The 22464-nt window shown below is 60.0% G+C and overlaps 3 protein-coding genes across 4 annotated transcripts; 1 reads left to right on the top strand and 2 right to left on the bottom strand.

The window, feature by feature from the left end:
• Positions 1-1033: 1033 nt before the first annotated feature.
• Positions 1034-3989, bottom strand: Rpusd1 (RNA pseudouridine synthase domain containing 1). The gene is made up of 5 exons (XM_027940603.3): positions 3300-3989; positions 3066-3189; positions 2814-2916; positions 2575-2676; positions 1034-2189 (listed from the first exon to the last, which is right to left on the bottom strand). The coding sequence occupies exons 1-5, from the start codon at positions 3596-3598 to the stop codon at positions 1780-1782; spliced, it is 1038 nt and encodes a 345-aa protein (XP_027796404.1). The 5' UTR covers positions 3599-3989; the 3' UTR covers positions 1034-1779.
• A 360-nt stretch (positions 3990-4349) lies between these two features.
• Chtf18 (chromosome transmission fidelity factor 18) lies at positions 4350-12772 on the top strand. Of its 2 annotated transcripts, none has more exons than XM_027940729.2 (22): positions 4350-4490; positions 4665-4859; positions 4941-5088; positions 5244-5400; positions 5864-5956; positions 6040-6092; positions 6225-6363; positions 6793-7002; positions 7447-7544; positions 7797-7920; positions 8004-8155; positions 8242-8335; positions 8767-8865; positions 8934-9064; positions 9713-9860; positions 10592-10816; positions 10896-11045; positions 11125-11255; positions 11784-11928; positions 12045-12176; positions 12412-12469; positions 12544-12772. In XM_027940729.2, the coding sequence occupies exons 1-22, from the start codon at positions 4400-4402 to the stop codon at positions 12678-12680; spliced, it is 2910 nt and encodes a 969-aa protein (XP_027796530.2). In that variant the 5' UTR covers positions 4350-4399; the 3' UTR covers positions 12681-12772. The 2 variants fall into 2 exon arrangements, with proteins under 2 accessions (XP_027796530.2, XP_027796529.2); XM_027940728.2 differs by having other exon boundaries at positions 4662-4859.
• Positions 12771-14613, bottom strand: Gng13 (G protein subunit gamma 13). The gene is made up of 3 exons (XM_027940730.1): positions 14533-14613; positions 13029-13160; positions 12771-12900 (listed from the first exon to the last, which is right to left on the bottom strand). The coding sequence occupies exons 2-3, from the start codon at positions 13124-13126 to the stop codon at positions 12795-12797; spliced, it is 204 nt and encodes a 67-aa protein (XP_027796531.1). The 5' UTR covers positions 13127-13160; positions 14533-14613; the 3' UTR covers positions 12771-12794.
• Positions 14614-22464: the final 7851 nt, after the last annotated feature.

Raw genomic sequence — 22464 nt, 5'->3', positions numbered from 1 at the left:
GCTCAAGTCCATGTGCCTTGACAAGCAGCTGAGCTCCTGGCCTCAGGGTCCCAGGCACAGAGGCAAGGGCGGCCCCATGTGGCAGCAGTGGGCATGGTGGCTGCTGAGCCCACAGGCCGCTGCCAAGAAAGTTGGACTGGCCTGAGACTACAGGGATATCCCTTGGAGAGGGGCCCAAACTGCTGCCATTCAAGGAGACCCCGAGAAAATAGGAAATGAACAGATCTCCTTGGGTGGGAAGAAGGAGACACAGGGGTATGAGCAGCAGAGGACAGAAGGCTGAGGGGATGTGCCCTGAACTGGGGGCCTGGCTTCCCCTGACCCACTCCAGGTACCTTCCCCCTTTCCTGCAGGAAGCAGAAACAATTGGCCTTGAGCCCCAAGGGGTTTCTGCCAAGGGCACTAGGGTAGCTACCTCTGCTCCCAGCACTGCTGAAATCCTGCCCAGGGTTAATGTGGGGCCAGCATAGAACGCAATCTGCAGTGGGGAGGGACCAGGAGTGACAGGATAAGGCCTTAGGGCTCTGGACCCCAGGAGCCAAGACTGTGTGTGGGCCCAGATTGTAGGCTACACCAGAGACCCTGGCTGAGGCCAGATTTATGCTCTGGGAGGGTTGGGGTCCTCCAGGGACTGGACAACCCCATTTCTGCTCCCATCAAGCATACAGCCTCGGGGGTGGGGTTGTGGCTCAGTGGCAGAGTGCCTGCCTGACACATGTGAGGCACTGGGTTCGATACTCAGCACTATATAAAAGTTAAAAAAAAAATATTGTATCCACCTAAAACTAAAAAATAAATATTTAAAGATAAATAAATACATAAACAAAATAAAGATATTTTAAAAAAAAAAAGAGTCCAGCCTCCAAGGACCCTGAACTGCAAGGGCTCACTGCTTATGGAGAGAGGACAGGTTGAAGGCCAGGACCTAGCGGTGTCATGGGTTCTGCTGGCTAGTGGAGATGTGCAAGAGGCAGGGCTAGCAAAAGGCAGGAGCACCCCAGAGCCCCACATCAGATAAACTCAGTCACGCTCAGGATTTGGCACTGAGAATTTATTCCAAATCCTCACCCAGCTGCTGCCAGGGTGGTTGGCCAAGGTGTGGGGGACAGGAGGTGAGGCCAGGCTGTGCTTTCCCTGAAGGCATGGACTGGCATCCCACTGCTGTGTGATCCAGGAAGATGGTGGCGTGGCAGGAGCTGCAGTCAGAAGCCGGTGGGACCTTGCAGCAGAAGCAGCACCCAGAGGATAGGAGTACATGGGGAGGTGCCTCTTCCGAAGCCCCCCCACACCCCTGTGCTCCAGACGCAGGCGAGGCCAGCAGCAGAGTGCAGCAGAAGCAAGGTGTGAAGCAGGCCAGGCCGGGCAGGAGACAGGTGCAGAAGGTCCAACCAGGCTGGGAACTCAAGGGGCAGACTGGAGCTGAATGCCTCACAACACAAAAGACAGGCCCAGCCCCTGAGGAGCCCAGAGTGAGCCCATACTGGAGGCAGAGCCTGGCCCGGTCCTGGCTCTGTCCCTCCCTGCTGAGTGGCCTGGGCAAGTCTGTGAAATGCAGGCCCCAGGAGTACATCCCAGGGGAAAAAAAAAAAAAAAAAACTGTCCCAGGAAGAACCTCAGTTTCTCCAGGGGACATGGGAGGAAGCTCCCTAGCCAAGCATCTGTTCCACAGCCTGAGCCTCAATCCTCCAGCAAACATGACTACCTGGTATCCTGCCAGCCCTGCCAGTCCCTCCTGCAGACTGGCACTGAGCCAGCACCCCCTACACAGCCCAGTGGCTCTCAGTTGTCTGGCTCCAGTGTCCACTCTGATAACCACTGCAGACAAGAGGCTCGCTGTGCCTCAGTTTCAGGAGGGAGCCGGCCTGGCTCAGGCAGCAGTGTGGAGGGGCTACAGGGCCCAGGGCCACTGTCCATGGGGTCAGGGTCACAGGCAGCCCGTAAGGCCTGGACAAGCTGGTCAAGTGGCTGCAATAGGGTGTGTGGGCTCCAGCAGACATCCAGTGAGGGCAGGAAGGGGTCTGGTGTGCAGGCCTCCACGCACTCGGCCTGTGTAGGTATGCGCAAGTAGAAGGCGTGCAACATCATCCGGAAGGGCTGGTCCTCCTGGCCCTCAGCCTGCCCATACGTCAGGTCACCCACGATGGGGTGGCCCAGGGCACTGCAGTGCACACGCAGCTGGTGAGTCCGGCCTGCAGATGGGGTCAGGGGTCAGGCGGGGTGGGGCTACTGCATGCCCACACACCACCAGGCCCACGTCACATCCAGCAGGGTTCCTGCTGTGACTATGCAACCCCATGGTAATCGCTAGGGACAGGACCTTCCTGATCCTTGATAGGGATGAGACAATGAGGTGATGGGGCACAGGGCAGAAATTGCTCTAGGACTGCTGTGAGTGCACAGCCAGGGCAGTGCTGGATCTTACTGTAGAACCCAGCAAAACCCACCAGAGCACAGCCAGCAGCCAGCAAAAACCTCGTACCGTTCTACTAGATGCTGGGTGACCCCAGCTGGCCATGCTGCTTGCGCCTTAGGCTCCTTTCCCTGTGACTGACCTCTGCCCCATGATGGACACACCTGTAAGTGGCTTCAACAGCACCTTGGACGCTGGGCTGCCAGCATACAACCCATGTTCCAGGACCACCAGCTCTGTGAGACTCGGCTTTGGGTTCTCGCAACCTGGGTGCACAGAAGGGTGTGAGGGTGGGCTGGAACAGCCTCCAGACCCTGTTCAACCCCACCTGCCCATGTTGGCCATGTCCATGTAGTGTCCCTGCTGGATATAGATTTGTGGCCCCTGCCCCCGACTACCTTACCCTGTGTGCCCTCGATGCACATGGTGTGGGTCCGGCCCTCTGTGTTGTTCTTGCCAATGGCATGGCTTATGGTCATCTGGCTCTCCTGGACGTGGCCTCGAACCTGCCAAGCAGAGGAATTCATATGCAGCTCACAGGCCAGCCTGCCACTGTTGGGAAGCCTGATCCATGTGTCTGGTCCAAGGGACCTGCTGAAGTGGGCTGGGAGTGCCAAGTCCCCACACCCCACCCTAGGGACTATCCAAGTCTTACCAGTGCCAGGTAGGCCTTGGTGACTCGCCGCTCCTTGAAGCACCTGTAAGCGCTGCCTGCAGCTGCCTTGTTAAGGGCCACGCACAGTGCCCCACTGGTGGAGAAGTCCAGTTGGTGGCAGAACCTGGGGAGAGACAGAGGGGAGAGGTGGCTGGATCCTGTCCTATCCTGGCCAGCAACTTCATGACACAGCTTCCCTTGGACAGAGACCAGACCATCTAGGTGACTGTGTACCTGAACCCGTAGCAAGTGTCAGGGTCAGCTAGCTCTGGGAAGCGGTGCCGCAGCTGCTTCTGCAGGGTCAGGGTCTCCCGCCACGTTTTACTATCAATGCGCAGGTCCCAGTGCTTGTTTACCACCAGAAAGTCGCTGCTCCGGTAGACTATGGACAGGTTCTCCACGCTGCCTGGCTCCATGGAGGGGGCTGCCTCGCAGGTGGGAGTGAGCCCTAGGGACTGGGGGTGCCGGGCTCCGGGTCTGCAGCCACGCACCGTGCATCTCAGGCAGTGTGCAGACCCACCGTGCGCCTGCATCCGCAGGAGCCCTTGCTGCCCTGCACCGGGGCCAGGCTGGGGCGTCGGATGGGGATGGGAGTCCGACCAAAGTCAGGCGAGTTAGCTTTGTCTCGGGCTGACTGTAAGAGGGCCCTCTCCGCCCCAGACCTGGGAGAAACAGCCTGGGTGTCCTGCGCGCCCCACAAGCCTTCCCACGGGGTTACGGCCCGTTTCCCGAGTGGGCAGGGGCACCACGTCAAAGAGGCAGACCTCGGTTCGGAGCGCCCCTCCAGCTTCAGGACCGACAAGCAGCCTGGCAGCGCCGTCCCGGCCCCGATGCCTCTCTGGGCCCCGGCTCCAGCCCCACGTCCCCGCGCCGGGCCACCGAGCACCGGGAGTCGCTTCTCGGCCGACTAGTCTGCGCGCGCAGCCCCGCCTTCGCTCCGCCCACAGACCGCCCACTGCGGACAGACGACTGTTCTGGCCAATGGAGAGCATCCGTGGGCCCGCGGCTTCCATCACTACGTGGTGACTCCTGCCTATTCTGCGCGCGCAGCACTTCTCCACCCCGCCCACGATCCACCTGCCGCAGATGGATGGCTGTGCGGACCAATGGAAAGGGGCTTAGGTTCCGCAGCTCCTACTACCGAATGGTGATTCGGCTTTGTGCACGACCCCGCCCCTGCGCCTCTGACCAATGGTGAGAGCTACTGGGCATCCCGGTCGCTGATTGGCGGTCCTGGCCGCTCGGGGCGGAGCAGCGCGCGGCCTTTGCGGCGCGGGAGTTTTGGAGCGCGCGTCGCGGCTGACCCTAACCAGTGTTGCACAGCGCTGGGCGCCATGGAGGACTACGAGGAGCAGCTGCACGGCGTAGAGGATGACTTTCACAACCAGTTCGCGGCCGAGCTGGAGGTGCTGGCCGAGCTGGAAGGTGGGCTCGGGCCAGGGGGTCGTGACCTCCTGGAGGTCTAGGAGGGATGCGCGGAGGAGGTGGACTGTGGCCTTGTGAGCCGGAGTTAGCGGGCCTGGGCGGTAGGGTGCGCCGGCCCCGCGGACGGAGGTCGGTTCCTGCCCGGGGCAGCTGCCGTGACTCCTCTTTCAGCAGCGACGCCATTCCCAGCGCCTTCCAAGCGCCAGCAGCTCACCCCGGGCAGGCCTCAGCTGACGTTCGAGGAGGTCATCGCTGGAGGAGACGTGGCGGTCAGTCCCTGTCCGGCCGGATCTCCCGGGAGCCGCAAGCGCAGCACCAGGAAACGGGAGGTGGATGCCTCTGCCGGAAGGGAAGACCCTCTGCCTCCCAGTAGGTTCTCGGGATGATTCCTGGGCGCTCTGGGTGGGTGAGGCAGGGGAGAGCCTCTGCTTCCTCTGTGTGTCTCTGCAGCCCCTAAGGTCAAACGACCCAAGTTGGAAGCGGTCAAGAGGCTGGACTTCGGACCCAAGAGGGAGGAAATGCTGCTTCCTGACTCCCCGCCAAGGGACATCACGCCCCCACTGAGTCCTGATGTCCCCCCTGAATTTTTGGGTGCTGGGTGTGTGACTGGGGCACTCCTCACACCACATCTGTCCAGGAGGGACCTGGAAAGCTCCCTTTCCCTGGATTAGGCCCTGTGGGAGGGTGGGCCCAGGCACTCCATCTGGGAGTGACAGGAGGCAGAGTCCCTGAGACAGCCCTGTTCCTCCCCAGGACTCCAGATACAGGTCCCAGGCAGGCCTTGCCAGGTACCTGCAATCCTGTTCTGAGGCGACCCCCAGTCTTAGAGGATTTCATCAATGTGACATCCACCAGCGGCGACCGGGTTTTTCTGGTGCTGCATGCTGACCCCACAGGCACTGGGGTGAAGGTGGAGTCTGCATGGGGCTGATTGTGGCCTTCCTGAGGGATGGGCATGTTGAGGCTATTTAAGAAAGAATCCTAGGCCTCATGTCCCCATTGGGCTCTCAGCAGACTTGGCAGGTGGCTGCCTGGTTTGCTGGAAGTGGGTGTGCCTGGGGCTGGGGAGAGCCAAGCTGCTTTGGGGGGTGCAGCTGTAGAGGAGACAGCCTTCTGGTGCCCTGCTGCCATCCTAGCTGTTCACATGCCCTCCACCCTGTGCACTGCCTGGGGTGAGGTGGGGAGGGTCCCCCTTTCCCTTTCTCTACCCTTTATGCCTTCCCTTTCTTGGACCTGTTCCCGCCGGGGTGGCTTCCTCCCTTGTCCCTGATCATCTGTTTCCCTTGGCCAGCTTCTGTGGGGGGTGGAGTTTTTGGGTGACCCCATGGCCTTTGAGGAGGTCTAGAGGTAACTGTTGCCTTTGTCCTACCCAGAGCCCTCTCTTGGATGTCCAGTGGCGAGGCCATGGCCAGCTGGACCTGCTGGGTGTGTCTTTCAGCTCCCTGAAAGAGCAGGTCGACAATGAGGTGGGGTCTGTAGAGCTTGCTGGGGGGAGTCCTGGGGCTCTTGGCTACTGGAGATGTCCTGACCTGCACCTCTCTTTGCATAGCGGCACCAGCGATTGCTGGAGGAGGCCCAGCGGCTCTCAGATACTCTGCACAGGTGACTTGGTGGGCTCGTCCACCCCGGGACCCTTTCTGGTCTTAGCCTGATTCTTGGGGAGTATATGCTTGGTATGGTCCCTGTGAGCAGTAAAGGCATGAACACATTAGCTCAGGACACAATACTCTCCAGCCTTAGGCCTGAAGAAGAAGAGGCCCAGCCTATGGAGGTCCCAGAGCAGGAGACTGCTGGTGTCCAAGACACATCCCAACACTGCCTTTGGGTGGATGAGTTTGCACCTAAGCATTACACAGAGCTGCTCAGTGATGACGTGAGTGTCCTTCTTGGTTGTGACTGGCTTCAGTTAACTACAGGGAGAGACCTCGCATCCAGCTGGCCTTTGCATTGCCAGTCCACTGGGCTGTTGGAATGAAGTGGGAGTCTGGTTTGCCACAATGAGTTGCAGATGGGGAAACAGCATAGAGCTGTTTTACTGCTGGTCACTGCCCCAAGCCTGCTCCCTTTCCTGCACTGAGCTGGGTTTCTTAGGGAGGGTAGGGAGTTGTGGAGGCTGAGGTCAGGTCTGTGGGCATGGAGGCCCTGATGTGGGCACCATTGTGTCATCACTGCCAAGGGACTGGTGCCTGGACCCTCCCCTTCTTGAGCCTCGGTGTCCCATCTGTCTTGGTGCTCATGGTTGCAGATTGATGTGAGGGGCAGGCAGGGGTCCCTCCCTTAGGCCAACCTTCCCTTCCTGCAGTTCACCAACCGCTGCCTCCTCAAGTGGCTGAAACTCTGGGACCTTGTGGTGTTTGGCCATGAGAGGCCTGCCCGGAAGCCCCGGTCCAGTGTAGAGCCAGCAAGGATTGGCAAGGAGGCCACAGCCCCTGGCAAGTGGAAAAGCCATGCACAGGTGCTAGAGGAGATGCTGGAGGCTGAACTGGATCCAAGCCAGCGACCCCGGCAGAAGGTAAGCCCCGTCCAGCTGTGCTGCACACCCATGAAGCCTGGGGCTGTGCCACAGGGCAGCTGGTGCTGTTGTGCCTCCAGGATCTGTGAGTTTGAGACAGATGACAGGTCTTTAGCTACTCTAGAGGCTGTGGGGGTCAGTTTGGCATGAAACACCGGTGTTCGGAGTTTGAACTTGATTTCATTCTCTTGACAATTTTGGTAAATTCAGTGTCCCCAAGAGGGTCCTGTACCACACCAGCATGATCTGGGTGAATGGTAGGTCGTTGCCCAAGTAAACTGCCCTTGCAGGGTTTTCTTTTTTTGTCTTGAGGACTGTTGTGCTCTGAGTACTGGGACTGATAGTCTCATGTGATGGCTGGGTGGGTTGGGGTGCGCCTCTGGCTGGTGGCCAGGCTCCCCCCTGCCATGGCTTGCAGCGCATCTTCATCTGTCTTGGCTGCAGGTGGCACTGCTCTGTGGGCCCCCAGGGCTGGGCAAGACCACGCTGGCACACGTGATTGCAAAACATGCTGGGTATTGCGTGGTGGAGATGAATGCCAGGTGGGTAGTATGGAAGCCCTGTTCTTTGGTCTCCTGTCTGTTCTGACATGTGTGGTGGAGTCTGGGCTGCAGTCCTGAAATCCAGCTCTGGTTGCTTTTGCCTCATGGAGGGGCGGGGGCCTTGGGTGTGTGGTCTGTGGGTTCGCAGCCTTCCTCAGTGGCCTCTGCACAAGGCATGGCTCATGTCTTGAGGCCCTCCTGCTGAGGCCACTGCTGCCCCATGATACTTTCCTGCTGGTCTCACTATTGCAGTGATGACCGCAGCCCCGAGGCCTTTCGTGTTCGCATCGAGGCAGCCACGCAGATGGAGTCAGTGTTAGGTGCAGGCGGAAAGCCCAACTGTCTGGTTATTGATGAGATTGACGGGGCCCCCACGGTGAGCCTCCTTGCTGCCCTGGAGAGGAGGGTGGGCTGGCACCAGAGCCTCAGCTCATTACCTTGCTGTGCACCTTCCTAAAGGCTGCCATCAATGTTCTGTTGAGCATCGTGAACCGCAAGGGTCCACAGGAGGCAGAACTAGGGGCCCCAGCTGTGCCCTCAGGTGGGGGCCGCCGGCGCCGAACAGAGGGGGGCCTCCTGATGAGGCCCATCATCTGCATCTGCAATGACCAGTGAGTCGGGTAGCTGGACAGGGCTCCTGATGGGAGAGACCTAGGGCTCTGGGGAGGAGCCCCTGCACATGGCCTCCTATCTACAGGTTTGCACCATCTCTGCGGCAGCTGAAGCAGCAGGCCTTCCTGCTCCACTTCCCACCCACTCTGCCCTCAAGGCTGGTGCAGCGGCTCCAGGAGGTCAGCAGGGCATAGCATGCAGCCAGGGTTGCACAAAGACTTTGGGTGGGGGGGATATGGCCCTGTCTTAGCCCCTCTTGCTTTCATCCCCTCCCCTACTAAGGCCCCTGGTACTGGTTCCAGGACCAGCTTGGCCCATGGGGTGGATGGTCAAGTAGGGTTGGGGGCCAATTCCAGGTACCTGCAGCCTGTCACTTACAGGATGAAGGCTGCTATTTACCTGTTTGTAGGGAACAGGATTATGGTCACAGGGTGGGCTCTGAGGGCAGGCTATTCTCTGAGAGCAGTGGGAAGGTACTCCAGCACGCCAGCACTGTAGGCCTCCTTGGGCAGGGCATGACATCCAAGCCCAGCACTTGGGCACCCTCCTGTAGGTCTCCCTGCGGCAGGGCGTGTGGTCCAGGCTTAGCACTTGGGCACCCACCCCGTAGGTCTCCCTGCGGCAAGGCATGCGGTCTGACCCTGGTGCACTGGCAGCCCTCTGTGAGAAGACAGACAATGACATCCGTGCCTGCATCAACACTTTGCAGGTGGGCAGGCACCCAGGTGGGGCAAGGTCGGGGGAGGGTGCTGCCTCTCACCCGCCACCTGTTTCCAGTTCCTGCATGGGCGGGGACGGCGGGAGCTCAGTGTACGGGATGTGCAGACCACCCACGTTGGCCTCAAGGACCAGCGCAAGGGGCTGTTCTCCGTGTGGCAAGAGGTCTTCCAGCTTCCCCGGGCCCAGAGGTAGGCAGTGTGTGGCAGGCCAGCCTCAGCACTATGGCCACGGTGCTCAGCACTGTGTGTGTGGACCAACACCACCTTTAGCAACAGAGACCCAGTGCCAGGAGGCCTTTGAGACTCCGACATGGCCTCCCTTACCCCTGGGTCCCCACAGCCTGCATGGCTTAGGGCCAGTGGCAGAAGCCACCTGGACACCTTGGTGGGAGGGTGCTTCAGAGTGTGGCTGGGATCACCCGTGTCTTTGCCACCTGAGCCAGACCAACAGGCCTCAGGTGGGCAGGGAACACTCGTGTCTGCCCTGACTGAGGTTTGGGGCCCAGTGGGGATGCTGACCTGGTCAGTGTCCTGAGGACAGAGGGGAGGCACTGGGAGTGGGGAGCTCTTGGGTCTGTGGAACTTGGTTTTCCTGGTCTCCTGAGGACTGCCCACCCCAAGGGGAATTCCAGAGCAGGGGCTTTCTGGATACTGAAGCTGAAGTCTTAGGCAACCCTAGGCAACGTGGCACAGACCTAGACCAGCAAAGGCAGCAGAACACCACCCAGGAGACTGCCCCGGCTGGGTGGGACAGGGCTTCGAGGCTGTCAGGGAGTGCTGGGTGCCTCTGCTTGCCACTAGATTCCATCTCAGCTCAGCACCCTGCTGCCCCTGCAGGCGACTTATTGGCCAGGTCCCGACCCTGCCAGCCCACTCGCTCCTGCTCAGTGATGGGGACATGGGCTCCCTCACTTTGGCCTCCCAGCGGTTCTACCACCTCCTGCGCATCACCACCTCAGCAGGCGAGCATGAGAAAGTGGTTCAGGTACCTGCCCTCCATTGCAGACCTCTCCCCTGTGCAAGGGAGTGGACAATGAACAGCAAGTGCTCTCTGGACAGTGTTGTGTGAGGAGAAGGTGGGGCAGGAGCAAGACGTGGAGGGATGGGCCTCAGAGTTCTTTGGGGTGCAGGGAGGCAGGGAACCTGGATCTCTAATGAGGGGTTGCTCTGGCTGCTGTGGGAGCTGTCTAAGGGGTGGGTCCCTGGGGGCTGGGAAGGGCTGGGTTCTGGATAGCAGGAGAGGGTGAGGTTTTGGTCTAAGCAGGTGGCAAAGGCACCCCTGCCCCCCAGGAATCCCTAAGCTGCCTCCCAACTCTAAGCAGCTTTGGATTAGCAGCTGGGACTCATCTGTCAGTCCAGAAAGTCATGGTGCAGAGGGGTAGCAGGGGTGGGACTCCCTGGGGGGCCAGTGGGGCCTCTGTGCCCTGGATTCTGGTGGGTGGAGCTTCTTTTTGGCTGTGTTGGGGAGGGGCTGGGGCTGGACTCTGTTGGCTCTGGGCTCCTAGAAGCAGTGGGTGGGTGGTTCCTACCCTCAGGGTTTTCTCAAGCAAGTGAGCTCTGGGTGGAACTCCTCAGGCCCTGCGGCCTCTCCCTATAGCCGATTCCTGCACCCTGGACTTTGCAGGGTGGGCAGGCGGTAGAGAGGGATCCTGGGGGTGGTACTTGTGTGGGTGGACGGGGCATGGGCTGTTGGACTCAGGCTGCCACTTCCCGTAGGGCCTGTTTGACAACTTCCTGCGTCTCCGGCTCAGAGACTCCAGCATGGGTGCTGTGTGCACAGCCCTTGACTGGCTGGCCTTTGATGACCTGCTGGAGTGCGCTGCCCACCATGGCCAGAGCTTCCAACTTCTGCGCTACCTGCCCTTCTTGCCTGCAGCCTTCCACGTACTCTTTGCCTCTAGCCATGTGCCACGGATCACCTTCCCCAGCAGCCAGCAAGAGGTGTGTCCTGTGCCTGCCTGTGTCCAGGGTCTGACCCTGGCACATTCTGGGACCCAACCCTGGCTCATTCTCTTCCCAGGCCCAGAGCCGGATGAGTCAGATAAGGAACCTGATCCAGACGTTGGTGGCAGGCATTGCACCGGCCACCCGCAGCCAGGCCACGCCCCAGGCCCTTGTTCTGGACACTCTTTGCCTGCTATTAGACATCCTTGCACCCAGGCTGCGGCCAGTGAGTGCTGAGTGCCGAGGGAAGGGTGGGCTCCTGGCTGGAGCGGCCCTGCCTGCTCAGCCTGTCCCACTGTTCCCAGGTAAGCACACAGCTGTACAGTGCCCGCGAGAAGCAACAGCTGTCCAGCCTCGTAGGCACCATGCTGGCCTACAGCCTCACGTACCGCCAGGAACGCATGCCTGATGGGCAGTATCTCTACAGGCTGGAGCCGTGAGTCCTCCGGCACACCGGGCTGGGGAGGCCTCCAGGCTGCAGATCGGGCACCAAGGCCAATGTGGTCTTGGTGAGGCACCAGTGTCATCTCCAGCTCAGCCTCTTCCAGTTGTGGCTGAGTTGGGGACCCTGTCCTGCTCTGGGTCAACCATGCCTTGGACTGCTTCCCTGGCCTCAGTGTCCCACAGGAGTGGCTCCTGAGCCCCCCACCCTCACCCTGGGTGGCCTGTGTGTGCCTACAGCTTCCCAGGGCTCTGTGGGAGCAGAGTGGCAGGAGGCATAGGCGGGATGATGTCTTGCTCCCCCACAGCCTGGCGGGTTCCACCTAATCCCCTCTTAAGAGTTCAGGAAATAGGCTGAAGGCAGTTAGCTCCAGACTGCCCTGGGGCTGGGAAAGGGCAGCTCCAGGACCTGGTTCCACTCCCAACTCTTAGGTTGTGCTATGTGGGGTTGGTGGACCAAGGGGATGATTGGCCCTGGCCCTGCTGACTGGTGCCTTGGTGTCCTGCTTGTATACCTGAGCAGGAACGTGGAGGAGGTCTGCCGTTTCCCTGATCTGCCTGCCCGTAAGCCTCTCACCTACCAGGCCAAGCAGCTCATTGCCCGGGAGATCGAGGTGGAGAAGATGCGGCGGGCAGAGGACTTTGCCCGGGCTGGGCACAGCTCCCAGGTGATCCTGTTTGGGGGCATTGGACAGAGTGGGTCCTGGGTGGGCAGGGCCCTGGAATGGACGCTCTCCATGGTCTAGGTCTGCCCAACCAGCCCTTATCCCACTATTCCCTACAGGTGGACCAGCATCCCCCAGGGCCAGAAGGCCTGCTGGGCTGCAGTGGGGGTGAGGCAGTGAAGCCGCTTGCCCCATGCAACCACAAGCAGAGGCTGGAGCACATCATGAAAAGAACAGGCCTGGAGGAGCAGGTGCGGGGTAGAGGCATGGCCCCAGGATCAGGACTGGTATGGGCAGGGTTGCTGGGAGTGGGTGAGGAGCCTCTGCTGGCTCTGAGTCCCAAGGATCCACCTGTTGGTCCTGCCCCTAGTCCTCTTGGCAAGCCTGTAGTAGGCTGGGAAAGGTCTCCCAGCCCGGGGCCCTTGCTCAGATGCCCAAGGCCCTGCCAACTACTCTACCAGCCTAACAGCCCCTCTTCCCCACCAGCCTGAGAGGGACTTTTTTGGACGTGTGATAGTCAGGAGAGCTGCAGCCCCAAACACAGGTGTGTGTGGGTGGCTGGGGTGGGGGTTGTGGGGGGCCAGGAGTGGCCCAGAACCCACTGTGTTGTCCCCACAGAGGTGGAGGCCTCCAAGAATGACGCAGCCGAGTGGCTCATGGGCACAGCAGTGGGCAGGAGCCAGGTCTGGTTCCGCTTCAACGAGGGCGTCTCCAACGCGGTGCGGCGCAGCCTGTACATCCGGGACCTGCTGTAGTGTGTACCAACCCCAGGACCCCAGGCCTCACCTCCCGCAGGGAATGTACAAAGCACAGATACTGGAGAACTCTTTATAAAGTCACACCTCTCACAAGCAGAGTTGGGCCTGGGCTCACAGGATGGCACACTTGCCCTTCTCCACCCAGGGGTTGTTCTTCATCAGGTCTGGGTTCAGGAAGGGGTCTTTGGGGATGCCATCCTCGATCCATTTGAGGAGCCTGTGTGTGGGGGCAAGGTGAGTGCAGGTCCTCCTGTGGCCTCTACCCGCCCCAGGGCCTGGTCCTGGCTCACAAATGAACAGTGAGGCCAGGCAGGAAACAGGCACCACAAGGCAAGATGGACTTACTCGGGGATGGTCTTGGAGGACATCTCCCTCTTGAAGGCCAGCTGGTACTTGAGGCTCTCGACCTCCTTCTTCATCTGGGGTACATCCCACTCCTCCATGGCGTCGGGGGCTTCGGAAGTGGCCAGCCTGGGGCTGGAGGGCAGGGAGGAAGCAACAACTGTGGGCTGCCCCCCAATGACCTGAGCTCCCCAGGACAAGGGGAAGGAGAGGTCCAGCCCTGTCCTTCCCTGGGTCCACAGAGGCAAGACCAGCGCAGGGCCCTGTGATGTCCCATGAGGCCCCATTAACGACGCCCCACACGCCTCCCCCTGCCCAGTGGGGCTAATTAGCTGCTGAACACTTCCATCTTGGACCCACACTCTCACTAGGCCTAGCTGGGTAGAGGATGGGCCACTCTCCTCTGCCCCCAGGGACAGCAGGACAGGCACTGGTGTGCCCAGACCAGCTCCTCCACCCTTTGGTCAGGCCCACTGACCATCCAGTGGGGGGCAGGCTGAGGACCCCTGGATGCCGGATATGTCCTGGCCTTCCTGTGCAGTGTCTGCTTTGCATGGCAAAGCCCACTAGGCAAGTTGGTCCTGGGCTGGGCAGATTTGGCTGCAATTTGCATTTCGGGTGGAGTGGGGCGTGTGGAGGGTCTGGGGAAGCAGGCCTCAGCCCTTGGGCCAGTGTCTGCAGCAGCCTTCAGGCCACTGGCCTCAGCTTCCCATCCTACCAGGAGGAGCTGCAAGCTGGGAGGTCTTGGGAGACCTGGCAGTTGTGGGCCGTGAGGATGGGCAGCCCTTTGCTGCTCCTACTCCCAGGCCACTCCAGGGTACCAGTGGGCCCCCCCGCAGTTCCTCCGCCCCCAGCCCTGGCATCCTCCACTTTGGAAGGGGACTGGGGGCGCCTGTTTCAGGCCCAGGAGCTGTCCTGGGCAGAATCTCCGTCCTGGGGTGCTGCACTAAGCCTGGCCAGGGGAAGGGCCAAGGGCTTGGCGGTGGTTCAAGCCTCGGCCCCAATCGGCCAGGGTAGGAGGGGTCGGCAGAGGATCCCTCAGGAGTGAGAATGAGCCAGGAATCGGTGGGGGAATGCAGTTCTCTCCTAAAGATCCAAGTTCCAGCGGCCCACCCTGGTGCGGGGCTCTTCTCCCGCGGCCTGGCGACAGCCACGTGGGCGTGGGCGCATTTGCGCGTGGACCCCTCCGGGGCTGGGGGTCCACCGCCCTGCCCACGCCCGCGCCGCACCCGCCCTACCTGCCGCCGCTGCCGGAGCCCGGCCGCCGCCCGCGCACCTCGCGACGCCCCCGGTCGCGGCGCACGGCGGCGCACGCGGGCACTGCGGGCGGCGCGCACGGCGCAGGACAGACGCGGCTCGGCGGCGCGGCGCTGGGGTCACTCCACCAGTTGGCCCGCTGGGTAGCTATCCTAGCCCCAGGGGTTAGGGTCTGTCCAGAGGTACGGGTCTAAGCGAGTACTGGGGCCTGGGTTTCCCTCTGTGCAAGAGACCTGTTCATTGGACTTACTTTGTAAGGTGACAACGAGGGTCAAGTGATGGCAGAGGCCAAGTTATGGCGAGGTGGCAGCGAGGACCAGATGATGTTCGTGCGGAGTGAGTCTGAGCTGTGAGGCTGGCAGAGTGCTGGCTGGCGCCCCGCCTTCTCCTGCCACCTGGGCCCTGGCACCGCCTCCTCAGGGCCAGGCTGACCCTAGGAGCTCGGCATCCCTCAGTGGGCGGGACATCTATCCTGGGGCGTGTGGGACTGGCACCGCCTCCTCAGGGCCAGGCTGACCCTAGGAGCTCGGCATCCCCCAGTGGGAGGGACATCTATCCTGGGGCGTGTGGGACTGGCCCAGCTCTGGAGCTGGGCTAAGAGTTCTTCAACTCCATTCAGTGGTCTCCTGGATGCCTTGTCCTAGTACTGGGACTTCGGTAGGCTAAATCTGTACCCCAGCCCAAGAGGCCCATATGATCAGGGTCTTCCCACGCTCCAGTACTCCCAGCTGAAAGTAACTGGGCCAGGACCCTCTGCAGTCTCTGTAGCCCACAGCGTGCAGGTGGTCCTCAGTAGTTGTCTACCAATGGAGGGATTGTGTGGCCTGTAGGCCTAGGGTGTGAGCCTGTCCTGCCAAGGACCTGGTCTCTGCAGAGTTGCTTCCTGCTCTGGTTCCTGTTCCTCCTTCCAAGGCAGCAGCCACCATTCCCAAGGGCCAGGGGACACAGCCATTCTTTGGTCTGCCCTGAGCTAAGAATGGCCAGAGGTCCCTGCACCGCACCTACCTGTGGGTGGTGAGCAGCTCAGGTGCTCAGCTGAGACTAGGAAGTCTTTGGGGTTTGGGGGAGGTTTCTTCATTGGCCACAAGCCCCTTGGGGGCTCCGTGCCTGTTAGTCTTCTCCCTTGTTTGTGATGGCACTGAGCTACACACTGGCCCTGCCCTCCACCTCCTGCAGGGCAGAGGCCATCCTCCATTTCCTCAGGCTCCTTTCCTGACATCCTATTTGCTTAGGTGTGCCCTGGGAGTCCTTGGGTGACGCACAGAATGGGCTGTGTCTTGGACAGGGGCCCCCAGGCAGCAACAGCAGCCCCAGAGGAGGCAGAACCAGGCTCCCCAAACAGTCCCTGTAGAGGCTAGGCCTGGAGGGAGGCTTGGATCTGGCACTTGGCAGGTGCTCCTGGACTCCCTGGGCTAGGGGCTTGTGGACAGCAACAGGGGCAGTGATGTCACAGGGGAAGTCCTGGGGCCCTACAGCCCAACCTGCCCAGGAGAGTGCAGAACTCTGCAGGGTGGCCTTGTCCTCTTGGGCTTCCTGAGTCTGTGGGCAGCTTTCTTGCTGAGCTTTGTGAAGCAGGGCCACTGTACCTCCCAGTCCTGACCTGCATCTGTGGCAGCTGTGCCAGATTGAGCTGCATCTGGAACTGGGGCATGCCAGGGAGCGAGGGATTATTTTCACTGTGGGTTTAGGGGGCAGGGAGCTTAAAGCCAAGGGTGCCAGGCCTCTTGGGTCCAGTGTTCACCCCTTCCCTGCCAGGGCCCCTTATGTGCAGTGACTGGGCGTGTGTCCTGACATAGGGACTGTGGGAGAGTCTCCTTGTAGACTGCTGTAGGCTGTTCTTGTGGCTGAGCACAGGAGAACAGATGGTCCTGGGGGAGGGAGCCACTTCAGGCTCCAGACAAGGCAGAACAAGTGGGGACCTGCCAGAGCACCAGAGGATGCCCCCCATTCACTGGAGGCAGCAGAGTTTCCAGCCTGGGCCCTGGAGGGGACATGCTGAGCTCAGGGTGGTAGGCAGTGGCTCTGGCATGTCTTGGTTTGGAACCTAATCAGGTGCTAAGCCTTCTGGATAGCACTCTTATGCCATTTACCTTGACCAGAGCGGCTCCAGCTATCAGGTCCAGTCCCTGTGAGTGCCCCACTGCCTAAGTCCCCAAGAGGAGCTGACAGGTAGCTGCATGTTGGGTGTGGACTGGAGTTGTTCTGCCACCACAGGGCGGGAAAGGGAAGAAGGCCCTCCTGTCTGCTCCTGGGTCCCACCTCTTGCCCCACTTCTGTAGCGTGTGAGTCCAGCCTCTGGGGAGTACAGTCCTACCCCCTGCCAAATGGACCATGGTGGTTCAGAGCCAGCTGTACTCATTCAGGCAGGTACCTTTGCCTGCTCTGTGAGATGCCACCTGCTCTTGTGAATCTGAGACCCTGTCCTAGCTGACAGCACCCCAACCCTCTTTTGCACCTTCCTGCTCAGGCTGGCCCTGGAAGCTCTCCCTACATGTGCAGGCTAGGATCACCAGATTGGAGTCAGCCCAAGGGCCCCTGGCAGGTCTGGGCCCTGCACCCCTGAGCTCTAGCCCACAGCTGTGACCTGCTTCCACAGTTCTTGGAGGGAGGAGGGCTTTTGGGAAGCAGTGCTAGCGTTCCTTCTGCTGACCCACCTCTGTCACGTGGATACTGTACATCCATCCCAGGGGCTCCTTCAGATAACTGGGCCACTAACTGGGCCACTGAGAAGCACACAGGCTCCTTCTGTTGGCTCTTCATGGGTTGGGGGTGTGTGTGATTGGGCCTGGCCTGGGGGTTGGTACCAAGACCATGTCCATGCCCAGCTGGGCCTGCAGGGAACACAGAGCCAGGTCCTCTTACACTGACTAGGGCTCAGGACAAAGTTGATGCAAGGTACCTGACTCCTCCACAAGCAAAGGAGGAGGGGTGTGTTGGTCTAAGAGCAGGTTCCCTGGACACAGCCCCTGTGGCACAGGGCAGGTTGTGTTGGTCCATTGATCAGGGTGTCCTGAGGAGGTGAATGGGCAGGTTCTGTAGGAGAGAGGTAGCATTTGACCCCAACCAGGCGGCTGGAAGCTCTGTGTGGAGAGGGAGATTTCTCCGACCCAGCCTCAGCACCTGCCAGTTCTCCAGGAAGTTGAAGGGCCCCTCAGCCCCACCCACCTGCCTGTGTCCATGGGCCTCTGCAAGGGCTGGGAAGTTTGTGGCTCTGTAGGGCAGTCAGGGTCTGTGAAGGGCTTTCCTGGAGGCTCTGGGACAAAGGCCCAGCCTGACCCAGGCCCCATGTCCTTGGGGATGTGCTGACTTCATTCCCATCCTTCCAACCAAAACCAGGGATATGTCAAAGGAAACTGTTTTATTTTACCAAGTTAAACAGAGCTAGGAAAAACGAAACGGTTTTCGTATCTTAGAAAGTTTGAAAATGATTTTTTTTTTTTGTACCAGGGTTTGAACTTAGGGGCATTTGACCACTGAGCCACATCCCCAGCCCTATTTTGTATTTTACTTAGAGACAAGGTCTCACTGAGTTGTTTAGTGCCTCACTTTTGTTGAGTCTGGCTTTGAACTCGTGATTCCCCTCCCTCAACCTCCCCATCCCCCTGCCTCAGCCTCCCGAGCCGCTGGGATTACAGGCATGCACCACCACACCCGGAGTGAAAATGACTTTCAAAAGTGATTTAGACTTAACAAGTGCAAAGCCCACAACAGTAATTCCAAGAAAGTCACAGGTACACAGCTCTTGTCCATGACACTCTGAGCAGCGGACAGTAGTCCTCTGTGACAGTAGCCTGCTGCAGCAGCCTCAGAAGCACTACCTGCAATTTAGTGGTTGTGAATCATTTTCACCTGAGGAGCCTGGTGTGGGGGAGGGGGGCTGAAAGCCAGGAGTCCATGCTTAACAGACCCGCAAAGCTGCTATCCCAACCCAAGTGGGCAGGAGGCATGAGAACTAAGGACAAAGCCTGCACCTCAAGAGCTGGAGACAGCAGCTTCTGCCCCAGACTGGGTTAGTGTCACCAAAGGCAGTGGTCATCTCTCCTGCATGCTTACCCTCTCCAGCTGCTTGGCTGGTCCCCAGACCTTGGCACCTGCAAGTCTTAGAGGGAAGGACAGGCATCTTGCCAGAGCACAGGTGAAACCAACAGCACCAACTGACAAGTCAGGTTTCCCAAAACAGGCTTGAGCAGCTGAGTTGGTGTGGGGCAAAGAAGCGAGCCAGTGGCTAGCTGCTGATGGAGGCTGACCACAGGCAGTCCAAGCCCTGACTCACTCTGCACTACTGAGACATCGTTTATGGGCAGCCTTCCCATATGCTCCTGGAATCCTGGGCAGCTTCTGGCTAGCACTTTGCAAGGTGCTCTGGTTTCAGCAGAGGCCTCATATAGATGGACACTTGCCCTGAGACAGCAAGGTCAATAATTTGCCCAGGGACACCTGGGAAAGGCCAGGCAGTGTCTTATCTTCTCCCAGTCCCTTCATTAAGCGGGACTTCTAGGCTGGCCTACCTCCCCAGAGTCTAATCTGCATCAGCTAAGGGGCTTGGTGGGTGCCCAGGTTGGAACCCAGAGCAGCCACTGCCACCTGCCCCTCCTGAGTCTGCAGGGCTGCCTGGTGCCTGCCCTGGGGTCAGGGCAGCCAGGACCCGAGGAGGGCCATTGTGTCCTTGGCCCAGTGTCCCCTGCTCACCTCAGCCTTGTGGATCATCAGGCCTGTGAGGGGGTCCTGCCAGGGACCAGGCAAGTGTGCCATACCAACTAAGGAAGTGGTTCATGTCCTGGGCTGTGTGTCTGGGCTCTGAACTCAGGCCAGGGCCCCTCCATCTGCTCATGTCCAGAACATCCTGGCACTCCCAGGACTACGGGACCACATGAGGCCAAACCAGGGATGGATCTCAGCACCCAGCATGTATCCTGAGACACCCCCACCGAAAAAGGGGCCAATATGTGCTGTTGTCCCAGTTATAGCCCTGAGTACCTGAGTTTGAGTTCTGCAGGCACTAGTTTCCTAGGGAGTGGGGATCGGCTCATGGCCCCCCAGTCTAGATCTATAGTGGACCACATGTGGCAGGCATGCTGGTGTCCCCAAGCCTGGTGAGCACGGGTGTGCCCAGCAGAGGGGCTGCGGAGACAGCTGTCAGTCTGTCCTTGGACCAGGAAGAATGCCCTTCCCCAAGCCTATTAGCAGGCCCCACTCAGGACACCCAGGCGTGGGGCCAGTGGTGGGATTCAACTCTGGTGTCCCAACTTCTGAATGACCTCATTGCCTTACACAGCACAGGGGTCTCACTCTGCACGAGGGAATTGCATAAACAGCCCCAGCACCCACAGGCTTCCTAGAAGAGCAAGTAGGGGAAGAGCTGTGCCCCCAGGATGTCACTGTTCTGCACCTTCCCTGATGCTGGGGCAGTGGGTGCAGCCTCACCCCAGAGGCAAGGCTGGAGGGCAACAAGGGGTGAGCAGAGGGTGGGGGTGTGAGGAAGGCAAAGGACCTATCTGGTGCCTTGCAGAGAAGGTGGGGGGAAGGAGGACAACGCTGCACCCTGTCTACACACATGTGGAAGTGCCTGCAGCTCAACTTGGTCAGGAGGTGGTCTGCCCAGGACTATGGTGAGCAGGAAGCCATGGCACTCCACCTTAGTGGTGGGACCCCTAATGTTTGTGCAAATTTTGGGGCACTTGCCAGTGCTCCCTGTGAACTTCTAGTTTCCATGAATGTCTGTCAGCCTGTGCCTGTCCAGTTGCAGAGCCCCTAAAGCTCGCAAGTGGACGGTAGCACTGGAGAACCCCCACAGCCTTATGTGTGCAAAGGAGTGACTTATGTGTGCAAAGGAGTGACCATAACCAGCCCCTGACTTGGCCTGCTGGCCTTGCCCATAACCTATCCAGATGACCCCAGGCTGGGTGGACTGGATGGCGACCTGCTGAGCCTTGCAGCTGTCCTGGGCCCCTTGTGAAGCATCTGTCTTCACCATGGGGCAGGCTCTGTAGTGACAGTCCCTGTGCTTGTGGATGTAGGCCAAGTCATTGCCCTCAACTCCAGGATTGCTCACAGACTCTGGACTCCAGGAGTAGGAAGGGTGGGTGGAGAGAGTTCTCCCTGCCCTCCCAGGCACTTACAGGAGGGCAGGTTATGATTGACTGCTGCAGTGCACCCAGTGTCTCTGCTGGCCACTGTGTGGCCCCCAGGAGATGGAGGGGAGGGTGTGTCACAGCCTGTCAGAATAGTTCCGGGGCCCAGGAGCTCAGGAAGGAAGCTCTGGGACATGAATGTTGCCCAAGATGGCTGCTACCCAGGACTGCAGGGCAGCAGGACAGATAAAGCCCCAAGAGCTTTGCCTTCATGGGAAACTGATCCTACTGCCTTGTGATCTCCAGCTCAACCCTGGCTCTGACAAGAGAAGTCCCCACTCATTCCTTGGTCTTTCATTATGGGTTCATGCTAACAGGTGGGAGAGATGCCACAGGATCATGAGGGCTGTTGTTCGGCTTGCTTGTGTGACTGTGACCAAGTGTCCCAGCAAACCAGCATGAAGCTCACCACCCACCCCAGGGCCAGAGACAAGGCACTTGTAGAGAAGCCACCTGGACTTTTTGGGTTTGGTCCACATGCATGCTGTGGATGGGGAAAGCCCCACTCTAGGACCCCACGTCCCTGTTACTGGGTGACCTACTGAGGAACCCTCACTTGACAGATAACCCTCTCCCAAATGTGAGGGGGCTGTTACATATACCGGAAATCAATGGGGTGCCCAGAAGAAACCGCTGAGCATCAGCATCCTCTCCAGGTACCATGTAACCCTGAACAAGGATGAGGGGACAGAGAGGCCACTTCTTCATCCCCCACCCCTCCAGGGTCCTGGGTGCAGACAAATGGTGAAGGGGGAGGCTGGCTCAGCCTTCTCCTCCTCCTGTGTGGGTACAGCCACCTGGGAGGGCTCTGCTCATCAGCATCCGCTCTGCCTGACCAGTCTCCCAGGGTCTTTCCAGGGCATCCCAGGGACCCTGCCTCACTTTCCCTGGACTGCTTATTCTTGGCCGGGCCCTGGAGCTACTGTGCCCTGGGCCAGCCAGTACCAGAAGGAGCAAGAATACACTCAGGAGTCTGGGCTCTGAAATATCAGCGGAGAACGTGCCAGTGGCGTGCAGCCCGCGATGTGTGGACTGGGTGGTCCATCCTGGCCCACCGCCTGCTGCAGGCTTAGAGCTCCGAGGAGGAGCGGGTGCCACCCCTGTGCCGCGGTACCTGGGACCGGGCCTCAGGAAGCCATCAAGTGCAAGGCTGTGATGCATGAGGTTAGCATCGGGTGCCTGAAGGTCCCAAGGGACAGGGGCCCAAGCCTGCAGCACTGGGGGTCAGCACAGGTGCCCGAGAGTCCCGGGCCTGCGGCACTCGGGGGTTTCCGCGCTCTGGCGGGGCTCGCAAGACGCCGACTCGAACCCCGAAGGCGCGGAGCTCAGGGGCGAGGCAGGAGCTGCCCCGGGACCTGCTAGCGAACGTCCCCAGCTCGGGCCGGGAGGCAAACGCCGCCCCACTGCAGGCCTGGGTGGTGTACAGCGAGTATCGTTACTTCCGCCGTGGGAGACGACTTCCGGCTCTGAGCGGAAGGGGTGTGGCTCTGCACAGCGGTTTTGGAGCCGGGTCGCAACGCGGTTGTGGTCCGGGTGTAAATAAAAATTAAAAGGCGTGTGTGGGAGCAGGCTGGGCATGTAGCTCAGATAGCGCACCCCGGGCTTTAATCCCTAGTGCCCACTCCCCCACTCCTGAGGAGAACAAGTAGGACCGGTAGGCTCAGACCCGCTCCAGGTCCCATTAGACCCTCGAGGATCAATCCTGAGGAGGCACAGAGCTAGAAGTGTCCCAGGCTGAGAATCGAAGGTGTCCATGTCCCACCACAGAGACAGCGGCTCTCAGAGGGGCATTTCTACCCCAGGGTCTCTGGGCAGCCTTGGGATACCGTGGCCACTGCAGGGGCTGCTTTGGCATTTGGGTGGTAGAAGCAGAGCAGGAGGCCCCACTCAGATGAGCAGATGAGCAGCCCTGGGTGCCAGCAGGGCTCAGGAGTTGCCTGAGCAGCAGTGGGTGGGCCTAGGGTCCTTGCGCCTTGTCTGGGTGGCCCAGGACCTCTGCCTGCTGCCTTCACTGTTGCCACTAGGTGGAGCCACAGGCCGTGGAATCTCGG

The sequence above is a fragment of the Marmota flaviventris genome, chromosome 19 (assembly GCF_047511675.1).
Source record: "Marmota flaviventris isolate mMarFla1 chromosome 19, mMarFla1.hap1, whole genome shotgun sequence".
Taxonomy (NCBI): Eukaryota; Metazoa; Chordata; class Mammalia; order Rodentia; family Sciuridae; genus Marmota; species Marmota flaviventris.
This window is presented reverse-complemented; position numbering and strand designations above follow the sequence as displayed.

Coding starts and splice junctions, on each gene's coding strand:
- Gng13 (XM_027940730.1), bottom strand. CDS start 13,126: ATGGAGGAGTGGGATGTACCCCAGATGAAGAAGGAGGTCGAGAGCCTC. Junction 12,901..13,028: donor TCCTCCAAGACCATCCCCGA/GTAAGTCCATCT, acceptor CCCCACACACAG/GCTCCTCAAATGGATCGAGG.
- Rpusd1 (XM_027940603.3), bottom strand. CDS start 3,598: ATGCAGGCGCACGGTGGGTCTGCACACTGCCTGAGATGCACGGTGCGT. Junction 3,190..3,299: donor GACACTTGCTACGGGTTCAG/GTACACAGTCAC, acceptor GTCTCTCCCCAG/GTTCTGCCACCAACTGGACT. Junction 2,677..2,813: donor GTGCATCGAGGGCACACAGG/GTAAGGTAGTCG, acceptor CTGTGCACCCAG/GTTGCGAGAACCCAAAGCCG.
- Chtf18 (XM_027940728.2), top strand. CDS start 4,400: ATGGAGGACTACGAGGAGCAGCTGCACGGCGTAGAGGATGACTTTCAC. Junction 7,003..7,446: donor GCCAGCGACCCCGGCAGAAG/GTAAGCCCCGTC, acceptor TCTTGGCTGCAG/GTGGCACTGCTCTGTGGGCC. Junction 8,156..8,241: donor ATCTGCATCTGCAATGACCA/GTGAGTCGGGTA, acceptor TCCTATCTACAG/GTTTGCACCATCTCTGCGGC.